Source organism: Eubalaena glacialis, chromosome 17, assembly GCF_028564815.1.
Source record: "Eubalaena glacialis isolate mEubGla1 chromosome 17, mEubGla1.1.hap2.+ XY, whole genome shotgun sequence".
NCBI classification, from domain to species: domain Eukaryota; kingdom Metazoa; phylum Chordata; class Mammalia; order Artiodactyla; family Balaenidae; genus Eubalaena; species Eubalaena glacialis.
Window position 1 is genome coordinate 79,295,554 of NC_083732.1, and position 20,386 is coordinate 79,315,939.

The 20,386-nt window shown below is 45.7% G+C and overlaps 1 protein-coding gene across 1 annotated transcript in view; it reads right to left on the reverse strand.

Annotated features, from left to right (window-relative positions):
- The window catches only part of ADCY8 (adenylate cyclase 8), a 230,879-nt gene extending 211,563 nt beyond the window's left edge, over window positions 1–19,316 (reverse strand). Inside the window, exon 1 of the mRNA XM_061172242.1 lies at window positions 17,858–19,316. Within this exon, the coding sequence (XP_061028225.1) occupies window positions 17,858–18,805 (948 nt within the window). The 5' untranslated portion in view covers window positions 18,806–19,316. The remainder of the gene's footprint in view (window positions 1–17,857) is intronic.
- Between the last annotated feature and the right edge of the window lie 1,070 nt (window positions 19,317–20,386).

The following is a 20,386-nucleotide window of genomic DNA, read 5'->3' on the forward strand; positions in this document are numbered from 1 at the left end:
ATGATGACCACAATCAAGCTAATTTACATATCCATCACCTCACATAATTATCATTTTCTTTCCTTCCTTCCCTCTTATTAGAATTCTTATTTCTTTGTGATCCACCATCCCACTGTGTGGCTTCCATCCTCAAGGTCTTTTCATGGCCCGAGGTGGCTGGTGGAGGTGCCATTACCTCTGCTTACCGGGCAGAAAGATGACTAAAGCGGGGTGGGTGTAAAAAAAGCAGACTTCCCAGAAGAATCAGGCATCTTTTCAAAGCTTTCCAAAACCTTCCAGTGATGAGTACCACTTATAGCTTATTGGCTACCCCAAGCTACAAGAAGGCACACAGGCACACACGCACACACTCACACACACCTGATATATTTAAACTCACACACACACACCCCTGAAATAGATATATACACACACACACACACACACACACATGTCTGGTCACACTACCTCCCCAAGGCTGGTTCTATAGGCAAGAAAGAAAGAACAGTGCATGTCGGCAGCCACCCAGCAGTGTCTGAAGCACAGCCTGTACGCAGAAACTTGCCCCAGGTAAACAGGCATGTCCTCAAATGGCTTAACGTTTTAACGCATATGAAGCAATTTAGGGTAACTCAGAATCCTGTGGGCAACTAGGTTTAGATTACTCTCAAGAACATAGGCAGGAAAGAAAGAGATTTATTTTTGCTAGTAGGTATGTGGGTTAAAATAAGGGCTTGGTGTGCATATTTTAGTAAATTATGTAATGATTCTTTTCCTTTTTCCTTCTGGTGTATCCATTAATCTGGTTTTGAAGAAGCCTGGGGAACCAAGAAGTCATCAGAATTTTAGACTTTTCTCAGGCTCAGTGTCTTCTCTAAATGTTAATTCTACTTTGAGCAAGGGCAGCGCACACAGAAAGCCAGGTAGAAGGGCAGACTGTTTCTCAGATCTTTAGAGCGTCACGGCATGAAACCCACTGCAGCTCTCTGTAGAGCCTTGATAGGAGGCGGCCCAGGCATCGATAGATAAACTTTTCTTTCTTGCCTCTGGTAATATAAATGCCTTGAGGGCAGGAAATATTTATCTGACTTTGCCTTCCTCAAGTTCAGCACACTGTAGACAGTTGATAAATGAAAGGAACATGCATTATTAAGTGTGAATATACATTTACTTAAATGTCAGTCTGGCATGTACCGGGGCATGGGGGGAGGCAGCAGGAACTCACGTATGTTTGGTACCAAACAGACCTGAGTTTAAATCCTCACTTGGCTACACCCAATCAGAACGACTGCAGCCAAATTCACCTCTGATCTTCAATTTCTTCATTTTGAAATGAGGGTTGCAATTCTACTGCACAGATACACCATCCAGAGTGGACACGATGTATGTGAACCACACAACACACACACCAGCGAGGTGTTGCCAAATGTGAGTGTGCTCAGCTCTCCTACCTGGTTCTCCCCTTGGAACATCTAAGTTAAGGTCTCAAAGCCCAAAGATTCGGAAGGGGGTCTTGTATTTATTTATTTATTTTTTATGGTTTATTTGTTAATTTATTCAACATATATGACATAGTCTCTGCTCTTAGGGACCTTATAACTTACTGGAGAATCAGGTTGTCACACGAATTTTACTGTACATGATAGGGAAAGGACAGCATTTTGGAATATTTGAAGAAAGCACTTCAGTACAAAGAATGTGTTGTACATGGAGCATCCTGGAAATTAGAAATTGTTCCACTGACTGATCCCAGAGCCTAGGTGCTATCAGGTGTCTCCACTGCTGTTAGAAGATTGTAAACCAGTAAGACAACGGGGAATAGGTGGTAGCAAAGCAAGCCCAATAAAATTCCTCCTCAGGTGTCTGGAAGGGTGGGGGGGAAATCTTTTAAAGAAGTGGTTCTCAAACAGTGTTCAGTGGAACCTTGGGGGTGCCTCGGCGGGTTGGGCAGAAGAACGGCAACGCGGTAAGAGAGGATGAACGGTAATGCAGCACAAAGAGAGGCAGAGTGGGTCTCCCTCCACTCTTCCCACCCTGCAGTGTCATTTTCATTAGTTTTATATTTGAGTGCTTAGTCCAGTTTGAAAAAAACATTGCTGCTCTTCTAAATCCTCTTCTGTTTATCCTCTTTGTTGGCGGGAAGTTGATATTTACCCCACTATGAGTTTCCCTGCTAATTTTATTGACAATGGATTCATTTTGCTGTCCTTTAATGGTTGTTTAGTACTGGGATAGGTTCGCAGTTTGAATTATGTGCACGTGCCTGAGATGGAACTGCAAAAAATTAAGTTTATTAACTAGATTTAAAAATGATCTTTTCAGCCTTTTTTACACCCAAATTACCTCAAACCAAGGTATTTTGGGCAGGATATCAAGTGAAAATTTGTTTCCACCTTCCACAAAATTAGGAAGGACTTTTCACGAGGAAAAACTTCAGTGTGGTAATCTGTGTGGAGGCATAACAGCATTTAAGTGAAAAAATGGTTTTGCTTCCTTGTAAGAATGTTCTAAGTACATGGCAAAGGGGTGATTCCTGATGACTGATATTTTTGTACATGAAAGAAACACTTAAGTAATGTGTAACTTGAAATTGAGTGGACGTCTTCTCATCCTGCGGTGCAGTTTTTGCTTCTAGTGGGGAATGACTATTATTGCTGGAAATGGCCAGGGCAGAACTGCCATTTCACCCACTGTTTTTGTTTTAATTTTCATTTTATATTGGACTATAGTTGATTTACAATGTTATGTTAGTTTCAGGTGTACAGCAAAGTGATTCAGTTATACATATACACATATCTATTCTTTTTCAGATTCTTTTCCCATATAGGTTATTATAGAATATTGAGCAGAGTTCCCTGTGCTATACAGTAGGTCCTTGTTGATTAAATATAGTAGTGTGTATATGTCAATCCCAAACTCCCAAATTATTCCTCTCCCCCCACCTTTCCCCTTTGGTAACCATAAATTTGTTTTCTAAGTCTGTGAGTCTGTTTCAGTTTTGTAAATAAGTTCATTTGTATCATTTTTTTTTTTTTGCTTTTTTTTTTTTTGCTTTTTGGCTGCACCTCAGAGACATGTGGGATCTTAGTTCCCCGACCAGGGACTGAACCCATGTCCCCTGCAGTGGAAGCGTGGAATCTTAACCACTGGACCTCCAGGGAAGTCCCTGTATCCTTTTTTTTAAAGATTCCACATATAAGCAATCAGGCACTCAGCCTGTGGACTGCTGTCCTGTGTTTGGCCAGTTCCAGCCCCATCTCAGAGCTAGGCAGCCCGGCAATGTGTAACCAACCACATCAGGCCCGTCTGTATTACAGAAATACTACTACTATTACTACTACTACTACTACTGCTGCTGCTATCCAGTGCTTGGTTACTCCTGTTTATCAGCTCAACACTCGTTCATATTCATCAACTCCTTTCATATCTATAAACTGTGAAGTTTTGACAGCAGGTATCTTACATCCTCATCTTGTTACAGATGATGCGACTAACGTACAGCAGGATGAAGTGAGTTCCTCGAGGTCCTGGGGTCTGTTTCCTGGGGTCTGCAGACAAAGAACAGGAAACCACAGAAGCCAGACTCCAAGTTGTGGGTATTCAGGCCGCACAGATGCCCAGCTCCATCACTCCTGGGTAACACTGACATAAAATGGCTTGTTGATCACAGCTGACATGCGCATTTTGTAAAAGCTAGATAGGCAATTCTGACAAGCTCCACAAAATCACTAATTAAATATTCAAAGGAAACAATTGTCTGTCAATTAAATATCTCAGTTACGATTCCCTTGGAAACAAATCGAATGACTAAAATCACATACAATTTTACAACTCACGGTGTCAATGTAACTAAACCACTAGGAGAAATTAAATATTAAATACCATCTAATAAGTAATTCTCTCAGCATTTGCTATATCCTTACTCATATTTCTCTTCCTTCTCAGAGGTTACAGACTTCAGCCAGCTATGTTTTCTATATGGGTTGTCATTATCTGATCTTGGGAGCGAAATAAACCAGGAAAGCATACAAATCTTCACATACACATTCATTGTAACTCATAGGAATACAAACTGTAGAGCAGTGAGCCATCTCAAGAGTCATTTCCTAGTGATAGAATTTTAGAGCTGTGAGGAATTCATTTCAAGGCCAAGACAGGTGGAGTGGTCTGTACAAAGTTGCACTGTCTTGGATGTAAAGTCCGAGGTCAATCTTTTGATGACTATTAGGTGCTATTTTCAATACAATGTACCAGCCCCCTGGCTCCGTAGACCGATAATATCGTTATACGCATTGCTACGATTTGGAATACAAATTTCATTTTTCTTTCCCTTTATTACTTTTAACTCATTGCCTCTGAAACTAGCAGAGTTAATTGAGATAAAATGGCCTTAAAAAACCATCAAATCGAGGGGCAGCTTTGAAATGAGACAGATGTGGTTAAAATCCTTTATTAGCTGTCTGACCAAAGGGAAATGATGTAATACTCTGAGCTTAGCATCCTCAGCTATAAAAAGGGAAGCAGAAATACTGATGCTAAGATGATTCTCCAGGCACTGACTCAAGAAGCCTCCGCTACGAGCTTTTCCCATGATGTGCCAATGTTCATTCCAGGGATAGACAAAAGGACAGCGCCTGTCCTCAAAGTGTATATGGTTTACTAATAGGAACAAATAAGGAAACTATAATTCCAATCTCACCTACCAACCCCTATTCCTCCTCCAGGTCTTAATTAAGAATACTTTCCTCCTCTCAGTTCAAGTCAGGTTTTTTTCTTTTCAATAGAAACCAGGACCAGGACAAGGGTGAGGCCAGCTGGGTTCCTAGGGTGTACAGTTTAAGAAAGCACTTCCTGTCAGGGTTGTACAAGTGCAGAGTCGGCACCTGAGAGTGAGTGCCTCTTATGCTTTGCACCCTGGGTGCCTTACTAGCATCAACCTGGTCACTGCCTGGCACTAAACCAGGTCACCTGACTTAAAAGCACTTAACTCAGTTTGAAATTTTTCACGTGCTTTGGTCACTATGTGATTGATGGGTGTCTCTCACTCCAGATTATAATCCCTTTAATAGTAGGATTCTGGATTCTTTTCCTCACCACAGTATCCTTACTGTTTGCACCCAGCACGCAGTGGTACTCCATAAATATTTATGCATGAAGGACTGAATGAAAGAATAAGTTAATGTATAATGGAGAGATATAAAGGGCATGAGGCAAGCCAAGAGACTTAAACCCACCTGGTAAAGCGTCAGAAAACCCACTGCAGAGAAGGTGGGGTCTGTGCTGAATTCCAGAGCCTTTCTCCTCGAATTATCATTTGCAGGCTGGCAGCATCCAGCACCCAGGCACTTGTTAGAAATGCAGAATCTTGGGTTCCCCCTAAATCCAAAGATTTTACCAAGACCTCCAGGTGATCCCAAAGCACATTAAAGTTTGTGAGCATTGGTCTCAAAAACACATGGGTTGGGGCTTCCCTGGTGGCGCAGTGGTTGAGAATCTGCCTGCCAATGCAGGGCACACGGGTTCGAGCCCTGGTCTGGGAGGATCCCACATGCCGCGGAGCAACTAGGCCCGTGAGCCACAGCTACTGAGCCTGCGCGTCTGGAGCCTGTGCTCCGCAACAAGAGAGGCCGCGATAGTGAGAGGCCGGCGCACCGCGATGAAGAGGGGTCCCCGCTCGCCGCAACTAGAGAAAGCCCTCGCACAGAAACGAAGACCCAACACAGCCAAAAAGAAATAAAGAAATAAAGAAAGAAAGAAGCTTTCATTAAAAAAAAAAACACACAAAAAAACACATGGGTTTAGCCAAGTGAAGCCCAGGAAAGGACCACTCAGGGCAGAGGACTCCAGGAAAAAGGGTGACTGTTTTGAAAATTAAGTTATAATAAAGCATAAAAGGTATTGTGTGATTCTTTGTACCAGGCCCGGAACTAAATACTCTAAATACTATTGCGCGTATTATTTCATCTCTTCAATGACCTTCCGGCTTGCTATTATTCTTCCCATTTTACAGCTAAAGGAAGTGAGGTACAGAAAGATTAAGGCCCTTGAGGGTGTCCTGAAATTAATAAATGGCAGATCTAGCCCAGGTGGTCTGAATCCACATCCTGCGCTGTGATCTCCACACACTGATGGCTCTTCCCGTGAGATGTGTAGGTCTGGAGCAGGGCAATACTCAACACCGACACTCTTCCACTGAAAACACCTTGCTAGAAGAACTGCTTGTCTTTTTGTCAAATTTGGTAACATCTGCCTGCCCCTCCTCCATTAAACACCTAATCTGAGTTCAGATTCTCAAACACACAGACAATTACACACAGGCCATTTGTTCCTAAGCTGGCATGTGTCTTGAAGAAGGGACACAGGGGAGGTTTCCTGGAGCTGGTGACACCTGAGCTGGTAGACAAGGAAGGAAGGAGCCAGAAGAATTGTTCCAGAAGAACATTCAGGCATAAGCCAGCATGAGGTACCCAGGAAAACTGGTGATGGGATTCCACTGTAGAACTTACCCAGTGGTGTGAGGTGGTAAGAATACTAGCATTTGAGAGAAGCTCACCCTTGCGGGGTGGGGACGGCTTGGAGGAGCACGAGGGATGAAAAAATTGAGAAATCGTTGGGGAGGGCGTGCTGCACTAGAATGAAATGAGTAGGATGGAGAGATTTGGACAGATCCCAGCGATGGGAGATGAAACCATCAGGATTTCACATAGATGCTGGGAGACTGGGAGTTGATTTTTGACTTGTTGAGGCTGAGCTGCCTGGAGATGTCCAGCAGGTCACGAAATACCCTGGTCTTCATAGCAGCAGACAGAACAGGGTTGGAGATACAGAGGTAGGACATAGGTGCATGGTCGTCAACGAAAGGAGGACGTGATTGCCCAGGGTGATGGGGAGACATACGGGATGGGAACTTAAGAAGCCTCACCATTTAAGAGGTGAGTTGACGGGCAAGCCCTGAAAGCTCTTGAGAAGGAAGAGTGTATGTAACCAGCACTAGACTCAGTGGTAGAGACACACCCGTGACTCAGGTACAACCCCTGCCTTTGTGAAACTCACAGCCCGGCTGGTGAGAGAGAGAGACGTGGAGACAAATAGCAGTACGGCCCTGTGGCAGGATGGATAGGCAGGTAGGGGTAATGTGGTCAGAGAAGAAGGAATATCTAACTAGGTCTGGGTACTAGGAAAAACTTCATAATTCTGCATTTCCCCCCTATTCACAAAACCCTTTTAGGTATCAAGATACTTGTGCCTGAAGAAGCCAAAGCCATTCGGCCAATGTCACTGGGAAATATTCATGGCAAAAATACGATGACAATTTGTGGTTTCTATGTTTTTAAGGAAATGTACTTACATAGTTTCAAAAATATCTCACTGCCCATTGGCACAGTTCACAGTTCCTCTCTGGCTAAAATGGCTTGGGCAGGGCCCCAAGAGCAGCACATGATGTCATTATTCACTTGGTAAGAGACAAAGGCTATATCCCTCTCATAAATAGGGAAGGGGGCCCTCTGTTCATTGGGCACTGACTGTCTGGTCCCATGATCCCACCCACAACTGAGCTGACCATCACCAGTAGGCTAGGAAGACTCACTTAAGTAATGGGGGACGTTTGATGCTGAACTTAGAAGAAAATAAGCCGGCTCTGATTGATTTTGATTTTGTTTCTTGATCTAATTGACAGCAGAAAAGTGAACTAAGGGGGATAATGCGTCACAGAACTGAAAACAGGCGACTTACTCATAACCTTTTTGGACTTCATGAAGACTGTTTTAGTTACTTGCACTGGGTTCCAATATGGAAAATCAGGCTTTATTTTTGCCTTTAGGCAGTCTACAGATCAATTGGTCCAGTGAGGGTACAAACTGGTCTTTAGGTGGTAGGTTTTAAGCTGTGGGAAATGGCAGACTAAGCAATTGTCCAGTTGCTACACTCAGCAAGGGCAACTGGTTCTCCTCTTAGGAGTGAGGCAGACCAGCTTGGCTGGCAAGGAGCGCCGGAGGCAGGTAGGAAGGTGGGAGCACCTCTTGCCCACAACTGCCCCTGTATGAAGCCAGAGGGTGAACATCCACAGGTGACCAGAAGGGGGTACCACTGAGAGGTCAGGCCAAAGAAATGATTTGGGGTAGTATACCAGAAAGCAAAGACAGCCTGAGTGAGGTGCCCGTGCTGGGATTCAGAGCCAGGGTGCTACAGAACCAAGAAGGAAGCCAACGAGGGGCTGAGACCCTCATTAATACTTGGACTCTATTTTGCATGGATGGACCAGACTACTTAAAATTTTCAGGAATGGACAAATAAGTATGGATAATTTAGGTCCATGACTTTTTAACTTCCTTTTTCCTTTTTTATCTTTTTTGACTGAAATGATCTGGATAATGACTTGAATTTTTCTTCATGTTATCTACTATAACTTCCTTAACACAGGTCTAGCAAACACTCAGCTTGGGGCTTTCTGCCCAAAGCACTTCCTGGGATGACATTTGGTGTGCTTTTGCCTGTATTGACCAGAGAAACTGATTTCTTTTCTCTCACTGGCTTTTCACTGACTGTTTGACCATGCGTGTTGGCGGGGTGGAGGGGGAGGAGGTGGCCATGTAATGTTCATTCATTCCATTCATTCATAAGTACGATATTTAGAACTGCCCATGTACCGGGTACTATGCTAGGCGCTAAGAACACAACGACGAGGAGGGCACGATCCTTGACCTCAAGGGGCACACAGCCTGGTAGGCACACGACATGTTACGACATTGCTCTGATAGTTGAAAATGCAGAGTGTAGCAATGTACCAAGGAGAGGGAATTGAGCCTTGCTTAAGCTCTTTGTCTGCCCACCTTGTATGGGAATGGGCTGCCTGGAGCGCCAAGGCAGCTGCTCAGTTTTTAGCTGGGGTTACTGTGAACACAGAGCAACTAGGAGAGCCTGGAGCTGCAGACAAGCCCGACCTTCTCAACATGAGGCAGATGCTCTCTTGTGCCATGTCTTCTGGTCACCAGGCTCGGGATGCCTTCAGTCTGTGATAAGGTGATGCTTAAATAACTGACCTCCTGACTCTTCCCCAGGGTCCCTTTACATTCTTCACTAGGAAGATCCACACCCATTTACAATTTTTTCTAAAGTCTGACCTTTCCTTTCACGCAACTCTTAAAAGAAATCCACTGCAGCTTCGATTTTTCATGCTTTAGAGGTCTGTAGTAAAAAGAGCCCAAGACCTGCATTTGTGTAAAATATTCACCGAATGCTGTGTTTCAGACGTGTTCTGAGAGTCTGCTACAAACCTTCCTACCTCTGCATCAGAGTCACAAACTCCCTCCCCAAATCCATTCAAGTACCAGCCTCATTACAGCAACAACCTTGACTGGGTAGTACACAGCCGTGTCTCAGAATCCAGAACCCAACAGTCAGTCAACAAGTATTTGTTGAATAATTTTCCTACTCAATCCTCATTCTCCCATTCTTCCTAACGCAATTCTGATTTTTTGAGAAGCACTAAAATCAAATCTATTTTTGCCATCCTTTCTTGCTGATGGAGGGGCTTTGGATCAGAATTCTGGTCCCCAAAATAGAAGCATACATCACTGGGCAGGGGTCCCAGAGGAGCTCCTGAAAGGGCCGCCGACTCAGTGGACAAATGCCCTTTAGGCATCTTGGCTTCTTGCCCTTTGCTTTTTGTCCTCTTCTTTTTTTTTTTCCTGCCTGCAAAGTGGCTGTGATGGCTTAGAGATGCAACCGGTGGTTTCCAAAGGACCTTGAGGAAAAGACCTCCCTGTATGGAATTCTCCTTTAGGCCATCCCTGATAGATTTCTGTACAGCTTTCCCTTGAAAAATCTCCATGCCAGGGAGCTCATCACTTCAAAAAGCAGCTCCCTGGGCAGGTCTATCTGTTACAAAGCCTTAGCTTTAGGTGAACCAAATCTCTCATGGTATAACGACCACCCATGGATCATTACTCTGTCTTAGAGGACACGTAAGATAAACAGTTTCTCTTTGTCATGGCAGTACCCCTGATATTTGAGGACACCGACCATATCTCTTCTATCCTTAGGCCTTGCAGGGTTTTTCTTTTTCTTTTTTTTTTTGGTCCTGTTCTGTTTTGCTGCATTTCTTATTCCCATGTTCTGAGTTAGAGTACATATATTTTGACTACGCATTCCCTAATAATCCTTAGTCGTCTCTATTTTATAAGCAATCGTGTATTCAGCACATAATCACACAGAAAAAAGGAGAAAAGATTCTGAAATGGTTTACTCCAGTCAACTGGAAAACCAGCTGACACAGGACAAAGATGTAGTGAATAAGACAGCTCAACAAAATAATTCTTGCTTCATGTGAAAATTTTATACTGGTATGCTCTCTATATAAAGATGACAGTTTAAAAAATTTACTCATTAAAAAAACCCCAAACATTAATACGATTTAATTTCATACTTAGCTCACGTCTTCACCATGTACATTTTTATCATTTTCTGATTTAGGAGAATTTTGTGTTTCAAAGATATTTTGCAATTCATAACACCTGAGTTAGGCATATAAGTCAGGAAGTGGGGTGGAAGGGAAAGAAAACCCCAGTGACTAATGAATGTGCAAGGTGTTACACATATTAAAAGACGTGATCTAGCTAAGAATGAAATTCAAATACTAAATCACAAACATGCCCAGAGTCCAATGCAGAGATATCAAAGAAACAAGGAATTGCAGGTTTCTCTGACAACACATTGAGTTATAATTCCAGTTCGTTGGTTGAGAAGGTGGTCACACAGTTGCATTCACTGGTAGAATGGCTTTTATTCCCCTTGGGAGATGGCCAGGCCTCCCTGGGAATGTCTGGGACCTCAACGGTTAATTAATCTACCCTGCATTCTTCTGTACCCTGCAGAGCTGACTGTGAAAAATCTTGGAGTGAGAAAAGCTGGCTTCCGAAGTGCTGCTTAAGTGACCTGACTTCTTAAAATAGTCCTTCATAAACAAACTCACATGATCTAATTTGCGTGTATAAATCCAATTATGTTTCCTGGGAAGGCACGGGGAAGATTATCTGGCTGGGTAGACCAACGTTCTTCTACTCCAGCCCCAAGAAAATGCTGGAGGAGAAATTATTTACAGAACTGATTCTCTTGCTAACTGAGGGTCAGACCTAAATATCCCAGAAATTTGCCTACATTCTGCTTTTGGTACCTTGCATTCCAGAGAAAGCAAAGAACACGCTACAAAGCAATATGCCTAGGGAACTGATACACCATCCAAGGGCATATTCTAGACCTCCTGGTCCCTCAGAGCATCAATATTGTGCCCATTCGTTGGTGAGAGGAAAGGTTTGAAATGAATGTTGCAAGTGTCTCCTATGTTCTGAAAACAAACACATGTAGCATCAACTCAAATAGACACACCTGCGAAACGAATAAATTAGCATCCTGAGAAACATTTAGACAACAGTGAAGTGTCACATCAGCGTGACTGTAGTTGTGTCCTTTGATTACACGTTGCCAGCAGCACTGAATTTGGGATCAACTTTTTTTTTTAATCTTTCCTTTTAATGCTTGGTTTCACTTATTTTTGATGAGCTCTTAAAATGCCATCAATCATCAAGGTGTAAATGTGACTAATGCATTTGTCCTACTTAGCATGACACCGCAGCAGCTGCTCCAGAAATAAAGTCCTCCCAGTCTTCCCAGTTCCAACCTAATTATGCTCCGACCCACTGAAACCAGTCAGGTGACATTACCGGGTAGGAAGAAAAACAAATTCATTATTCAGTCTCGCAAAGGCCACACCACACGTCATTTTACAACTCCCTCTAAATACACAGACGCCAAGCCTATTGGCAACTCCAGGGCAAAGGTGTCTACAGATCAGGGCTGAAGGGATTTAGTTTGTCATTTCAGATGTCATTAAAAATATCCTTTGCAAAGCCTACTCTCCATCACAAAAAAAAAAAAAAAAAAAAAGGAAAGGAAAGGAAAGGAAGGAAGGAAAAGAGAACCAAAAAGGACAGTCTCTCGGTATTTTTCACAAGTAAGAGAGAATAGTATTTCCATTTCTGGGCATTCAGAGGAAACCCTTGGGAATGTTGACACTCAGATCTGCTTTTGAAAGTCATTTTCTCAGACAGGCTGGGATGTTGCAATTATTTTTTTTAAAGCCTATATGAATTTGCCAAAGGAAAATGTACAGAAATGGGAGGTATTTGTGGTTTTAAAAAATGCACATCATAACTAGTGAGGTGCGTTAAATAGGACCCCAGTTACACTCATTTAATGAATATTTGTGTTTCCTGAAGTATCTACCTTGATATCAAATACCAAATTGAGATGATTTAAATTACATGTCATTTGCTGTACATTAAATAGTCATAAGATTCCTTTTATTTGATTCGAGTCAGCAGACTTAGACAAAGGACATATAATACATGCATATGTTTATATTTAACACATGGGGAGAGAGATGTTGGTAATTCCATTATACTCACTTTGACTTTACTGTGAAGTCAACCCTTCATTTAAATGATCAGAAATGCATGTTAAAGCACATGCAAAGCCTACTTCTCTCCAGACCCCCACCTGCTCATACCATACACCACTCTCTTACCTGGTATAAACGATGCATTTTCCCCAAAAGGATTTTTTAAAGGCCAAATGGCAAGCTAAAAATCCCTCGTTATTAATCAAGTTTAATGATCATGATTTAATTAGCATTCTTCTGGCTCTAGCCTTTTCTGTTTCGCTGGATGTGTGTAAGACAAGGAAGAAAAGGCTGCTTGAGAAATTCAAATCTGACAGCATGACCTTGAGCACTAACTCACCTGGATTTGCATACCTGGCTGCCTTTGCTCATAGAGCTATCTTGGAGAAATCACCTCCATTCTGACACTTCTGCTTATATGCCTCACCAAGAGGTACAGAGAGCTAATTAGCCACTAGCTGTGACATTTTAGAATCCCCAAGAGGGAAGCATAATGCAGCAATCTTTGTAGTTAAATACTGCTGCCTCAGTTTTCCAATATCTAAATGATCTTCATCATCTTATCACTAATGAGCTGAAGAATGAGAATGAGATGAATTTCAAAAGTTAGGTAGCTCATATTATTGTCACCAGCAATTAAAATAGAATCAAATGCTAACTACAGCAACAGAGCTTAGAATGTATCTCCCTGGTGAGAGAACCTACCAAATACAACCTTATCATTAATATTTTATTTATACACATAATGTCATTTTGTAATGAATTTTCAGATGGGTAAATTGAACTGGCAAGAGAAACAATTTGTTTAAGAGGTGGAAAATTCTGTGTCGTAGAGAGAATCTGGACAAAGGCGCTACTATCTGTGGCTTGAATCACATCATGAAGCTGATTTAACTTGAAATGGGTGAGGCTCCCCAAGGAAGGAATACCTACAGCCCTAGTACTACCTGTAGCTGAACTTTCTCAGGGGGAAAGGAAAAGGAATCCTTTGAATTGGGCTTTGAACTTTCTGAGGGTTCCTCAGTATTTCCAGTGCCACTTAGATCTAGAAAATACACGGGGATCACATCTGCCCTGGACAAGAACCTCTTTGGGTGGGAAGTTCACGACTTTCGTCTAACTGTTCACTGAGTGGAGAAAACAGAAACCGTTTCTTTGCTGATAGCAAGGAACCTCCTGGTTGGCCCTTTTAAGGTTCTACCTCGTATCCACAGTGGAAAGCACGTGATTGATAGATAAATGAATACAGGGCGTTCTCTCTTCGTACAGGGTATCTGCAGAGACCTGCAGCTTGGTTGTTACCCTGTCAAGCCACAGATATAATTTTCTTCCAGAGGGAAAGAGGAGTAGCCGATTCTCAAGCTTGGGTTAGAGAAGGCAATCATCAGCTCATTTGTTCCTTTTGAAAATGGCATTTTCAGTGAAGTGCAACAGCTGCCGAGGTGTGTTTACTGTCTCCTCATTCTAGCTTCCTGCTTCTTGAAAATGTTAAGTTAAACATGAGCCATCCTCTTAATGGCAATCAAGCTTAATGTAGAGAAAGAAGATATGCCAGTGTTGATGGCCTTCAGTTGACAAATTTATATCCCACTGAGCAAGACAATGAGCTAGCTACAAAGAGCCTATTCCCAGCAATTCAATCACTTTCCCCTTATGACTGCCCTTTGGCTTTTTCATTAAATGTTAATTCGTGGGCTATATGGGGTATCGCTCTCCTGAGTAGTGAAACAGGTACCTCTCGCTCTTGAGTCATTTCAAATGCTTATGTTTTTAGAAGGATACCCTCTGAAAGGTTTCTGAAGAGTGACTGGCATTGAGCTAGGCTCTGAATCCTGACCTCACCACTTCTCAGGCTCATCATCTTTGGGAGGTCCCTTTAAAGTTTCTAAGAATCTGCCATTTCTTCTCTGAAATAAAAGTGAAGGATGATACCATCAGTTTGTCATCACTAGATGTGATCATGTATGTAAAGGCTCTTGGTTACAAGTAAAATATTGTACAAATGTAGAGAATTATTACTGTGCTTTGATTTCTCTGAAGGTGTTTACGTGTAAAAGACTGCTTTACACACATTTAACGTGTGTGTGTATGTGTGTAGAAAGCTTTCACCAACACAACATCAGGGGACTTGGCTATTTTATAATATTGCTTATGCAATGAGTACTCTTGTTCATTCAGTGATTAAGTGCCACGTGCCTGGCATTTTTCTAGGTGCTGAGGATAAAAGGATAAACACGATAGACAACGTCTTTGCTCTTACACGGTGTTTACATTCTTGTGAGGGTGTGGGGCTGGGGGAAGAAACCCAATAAATATAAACCAATCAGATAATTTCAGATGGTATATGTGTTCTGGAGAAAATAAGACACGTCATGTACTAGGGAGCGGCATTTGAACTGAGTCTGGAATAATGAGAATGCGTCAGTCATATGAAGACCTGGCAAAAATTGTTCTAGGCAGCAGTCACAAAGCCTAAGAAATGGGAAAGAGCTTGGGATATTTGAAAGACAGGAAAATAGAGAGTATATTTGGAGGCTGAGGAGTAGAAGAGACAGAAATATAATTAGCGAGAGAAGCAACACCAACTTATAGAGGATCCAGTAGGCCACGGTAAGGAGTTAGGATTTTATTCCAGTTTCTAAACAAGGTCGTTAGCAGGTGTTAAGTATGCCTTGTATATCACCAAACAGGGAAAACCAAACAATACTGATTAAAAAAATCACAGATTCTTTTTTTTTTAAAGCGATTCTCTACTTTATCCACCTACAAGGTCTAGGAAAGACACTTGAACCTCTAGAGGGCGCCAAAGGAAAACGTTTTGTGGCCAAAGCCACAAAGGTTCTTTCAGCACCTAAAATCAGAGGAAAGCGCTCTGCTTGTTCTTTCAGAGTCCGGCAAAAGGTGACACCTTATGAAAAGATAGTTCATCTGCATTTCCTACCCAAACAGAAAGTTGAATGAGCTTGGTATACATACACCAGGACCCTGGTTTTCATGCTAAAGGATTGTTTATGATGCGGTGGGAGTAGGAAGGCATTTGAGGATTATTTTTAATCTTCTACCATCTGGTAGTATTTGAGTGGAGCATAAAACAAATATGGAGCCAAAATTTACTTTCTGGATTCATTTGGCAAGAAAAGCGTCTCTATACTTAGGACTTTGAAAATATTCATAATTTGCTACTTAGGATGTTATTCTAAATACTATTCCAAAGTTACTTGACAAAGTCTTTTAATAATGTGTACCAAGGAAGGCTACTGCATGAGAAGCAGTGGGTTATGACAAATGGAATTTTCTGCAAATGGTCAAGATAGCTATGATATATTATGAAAACGACTCATAGTGAGAGAAGAGAAGGGGAAGGAAGGAGGAGAAGGAGACAGAAAAGATGAGAAAGGGAAAAAGGGAAAAGGAGCAAGAGGGTCAGCTGATGTCTAGGTACATAATAAAGAAAATGCAAAATAGAAGGAGAGAAATTGGAAGAAAGGGAGAGATTCAGAGGACACTCGGGTTCAAATCCACGTGTAAACAAGATTCAGGAACACAGTTAAAATATAATTTTATATAATCCCAAATTGAGACTTCATCATATGTGGGTATTAAAGGTTCATGATGATTCTGAGAAAACATTATGGTTTTTTAAATCCTTTTTTCTTTTATAAATTTATTTATTTTATTTATTTACTTTTGGCTGCACTGGGTCTTCGTTGCTGCATGCGGGCTTTCTCTAGTTGCGGCGAGCAGGGGCTACTCTTTGTTGCCATGCCCGGGCTTCTCACTGTGGTGGCTTCTCTTGTTGCAGAGCACAGGCTCTAGGTGTGTGGGCTTCAATAGTTGTGGCTCGCGGGCTCTACAGCACAGCCTCAGTAGTTGTGGCGCACGGGCTTATTTGCTCCGCGGCATGTGGGATCTTCCCGGACCAAGGATCGAACTCGTGTCCCCTGCATTGGCAGGCGGATTCTTAACCACTACACCACCAGGGAAGTCCCTCATTATTGCTTTTAATAAGAAAAATTCAACGGGTCAGACCTTACTTAAGGAGGCTCTCATCCCCCCATTTCATGCCTGATGATCATAGCCACGTACTTTATATGCTCTTTGCTCTACCCAGGGAGACTTCAAAAAGCACCATAAAAGTGGCCAACTAGATAAGTAACCTAAGCAAATGGATATAGACCATCCGAGAAGAGAGAGATTCCCAAATCAACTAGGAGTCCAGAAGGTCAACGACGGGTAAGGCACTCTGACGGTACCAGCGCTCTAAAAGTCATGAGCAGTTTTCATAGGTGTTGTACGTGTTTATCCTAAGAACCATCTATTCAAACCAGACTGCAAGAGAAGCCTCTGATGGCCAAGCACCTCTCATCAGCTATTTACTTGAAAACACTCCAGCTGATACATTTCCCTCATTTTTATGGAGAAGTTCCCATAAAACTCTCTTGTTACCCTCATTCACTCTCTTGTTACCTACCAGACATTTGGCCAAGAAAGTGCCAGAACATTAATTATCAATTGATTTCAATGAATTTAAACAATAGAGTCATCATCTAACTCCTCATTCACAGACAATGAGAACTTGTTCACAGAAACACATCCATTTTTAATGGGGAAAGATAGGAAGAAAGGGGGAGAAAGGAGAAAGCGACCTAAAGAGTCAGGTTCTACCTAAATATTTCAAACCATCTATATCAAAATGCCCCTTTTCAATTAAGCAAAACTTGCATTCTTTGCCAATGACATGCTCCCCCTCTCCACCAGCCCCAAAAGTCCTGAGGTTGATTTATTCAAAGCATTGGGGTTGGATCCTGTAGCAAGGGAAGATTGCACCTTAGATCCCCAAGGCAATAAAGAAAAAAAACGTGTGTCACAGGCTTGTCTGAAGGACTGCGTGAGATAGCTTAAGTAGGGTACCCAGCACCAGCAATCAGTACGCGTTTGACAAATGTTGATTCCTTCGAGAACTGAGGATTTGTGGCGCAAAGACACAGAGAAACCCAACTCTGAATCCCAGAGTCCCTTAGGACACCCTGCTGTAACTCTCATGAGTAAAGCTGTTAAGGAATGGGTCACCTTCTAAATCGGGGTGCTCCTCCCCCCTTTCTGTCTCCTGCTCCAGAGACTGACTGCAGCTCCTGGGGGATGTGTGAGGAGCAAAAAGAAGACTACTTCTTAGCTGATGTCAGAGAATTACTCACAGAATCAGAGTAGAAAGGTAGAGATGATAGAAACTTTAGCGATCATTTAGTTCCAGTTCCTCTAGAGCAACAGCATCCCACGAACTCCCAGGACCTCCTAGGTGCAAAGCACTGTGCCGGGCTGGGGGAGGGGACTCACAGGGAGAGAGGCAAACCTGCCTCTTAGAAAAGCGATTTCTAAAGAACCCCGGGGAGTCAGGGGACGTGCAAGGAAGGCAGGAGTTACCTGGTTGATGGAAATGACCGCCAGCCTGGGGATGACCCCCTGGAGGACCACCTGCAGTAACGACGTGCCCAGGCCCGCCAGGATGGCCCAGGTGAGCGGCAGAGGCAGCATGCTGTAGGTGGCGAAGAGTGTGAAGAGCACGTAGCCAATGCCGTCTCCCAGGAGCCCATAGCCCAGACCTGCTGCTAAGATCTGGGTGGTCATGGCCACCCAGGTGACCACGCCGCTGTACTGCAGGTAGGTGTGCGAGGTGGTGTCCTTCCTGACCACCACCAAGGCGCAGATCACCACCTCTATGCCCGTGAAGAAGCCCAGCAGGATGCCCTTGAGCGGGTCCATGGGGGCCGAGGCCAGGCTCAAGTGGAGAACCAAGAGGGTGAGTTTGGTCAGCACGTCCAGCACGTTCATCACCACCTCCGATTTGCGCCTCTGGCCCAGGAAATAGCGCTGGTACAGGCGCTCCAGATCCCGGGACTTGAAGGAGTTGCGCAGGGTGGGGAAAATGACCCCTCGGTAGCTATAGCCCCCCTTGAGGAAGAAATCCGAGTTGCTCGGGGCGCAGTCAAGGTGCAGGAAGCCCAGGTCGCCCGCGCCGCCGCCGCCGCCGCTGCCGCTGCGTTCCGGGAAGACTTTGGTGCAGCCGGGGCTGTGCGCTCTCTCCCCGGGGCCCAGCGCGTAGAGGGGCAGCGCCGAGTCGCCGGCCAGCTGCGACGCGTGGTGGTTGGGGCCGCCGCCCACAGGGTCCGAGGCTTTGCTGGAGCTTCCACTCCCGCCGCCGCTGCCCCGGTGCCCGTGAACGAAGCGCTGCTCGGTGATGTGCCGCACCGCCGTTTGCCACAGCAGCCGCTGCGGCCGGGAGCCGCTCCCGCCGTCGCCGGCCGGGGGCGTCGGGTGGATGGTGTAGAGCTCCTCGCTGCCGCTAAGGCAGCGCACATCGGAGAGCTCCATGGCGCCGGGCCGCTGGGAGGGAGGCGCAGAACCTGCGGGAGGCCGCGGCGGGAGGGGGTCCCGAAAGACCCAAAGGCGGCCTGGTGGGAGCTTGGCGGCGAGCCCTTCTATCCCCAGCCGCCCTGGGCAGGAGGTCCCCGCACATCAGGTCATAGTGCGCCCCGGGCCAAAGGGCGCCTGGAAGACCGCCGCAGACCCCTGCGTCCTCGCGCGTCGCCCTCCCGCCAGCCCGCGCAGCTTGGGTGCGTGGCAGCGGGGGCTATTTGTCCGCAGAAGCCGCGGCGCTCTGAGCCACGCAGCCCCCTTCCCGGCCTCTGGCTTCCTAGCTGGGTCTCGGCTCAGCGTCTTGGCGTTGCCTTTGCTCTCCAAGAGGCGCCCAGGCGCCTGGGCTCCGTGCTTCAGCTGCGCGCCGGGCGGGTCCTGGCTGCGGCACTGGGCTCGGGACGCCCACGACTCGGCGGCTGCAGGGGGGGTTGGTCGGGGGTGACCGGCAGCGCAGATGGGTGCGAAGTTAGCCGCTCTGGCTGGAACAGAGTCGTTCGGAGAACTCCATTGCGCCGGGATGGGGAGGCGGGGCGGAGCTGGGGGCGGGGGTAATGAAGGGGGAGGAGTGGGGGACAGTGAGGTGGCGGGTGCCCAGCGGGAGGATTGGCGAGGTGGTAGCCTCAGCGCTAACAAGTCACCAAACAGTTAATTTGGAAGTGCGGGTGTGCTGAGGCTCCCTCCCGCGTTCATTTCTGGCTGTCTCCACTTCCTGAGGGAAGACTGACAGCGCAGCGCTGGTTCTGGCCCGACGCATCCCTCGGGGAAGGGGGAGGGCCTCAGGGTCCCAGTCGCGGCTACAAGACGAAGTCAGCCTTTCCAGCTGTGCTTCCGAGGGGTCGCAGCACAAGATTCTCACCCCCTTCACTTCGCTCGTTGGAATCCCTTTGGCCCGGAGCTGGGAGGAGCAGGAGGCGAGGGCAGGAAAAAAGTGGGGAGGGCTCCAAAGCCAACAGCTCCGAGGACGAGGAGAAGCCACTGGTGCAGATGGCTGAGGCTAAGAACCGTAGCTTGGTGGGTGCGGCGGGTGTGAGGTTTGGGCGAGAAGGGAGGCCCGAGGCCGCGGGGAAGTCGCCTGAGTCGCCGCCGGGTCCAGGGGAGCGCCGCGTGCCAACCTGGCGCTCTGAAGCGCGCTGCGGGCGCCGGGCGACAGGGAAGAATTTGGAGACCTGTCTGAGCGGTTGGACACCAGAGGAGACTTAGACCCGCCCCCACGCCAAGCCACGCCCCCGGAACGGGGCGGGGGCGGAGTGGCGGTGGTGGCGTGGACCTGGCGCCCAGATCTGGTCAGGACGCCCCAGGTCTTCAAGGCAGCGGCGCGCGCAGACCCGCGTGGGAGAGGACGGTGGGGTTGGGGCAGGCGGGGCGGGCGCCCCCGACCAGCCCCCGGCGCGGAGATGCAGCGCTCCAGCTGGCCGCGCTGGCCGGTTCCTCCGCTGTTCTTTTTTAGACACTGGCTCTGGTCCTCCGCAGGTGCGGAGCCAGGACTCGTAGGCCGCTTTGCCCACGGACTCCGAGAGCCCAGCGCGAAGGCATAGA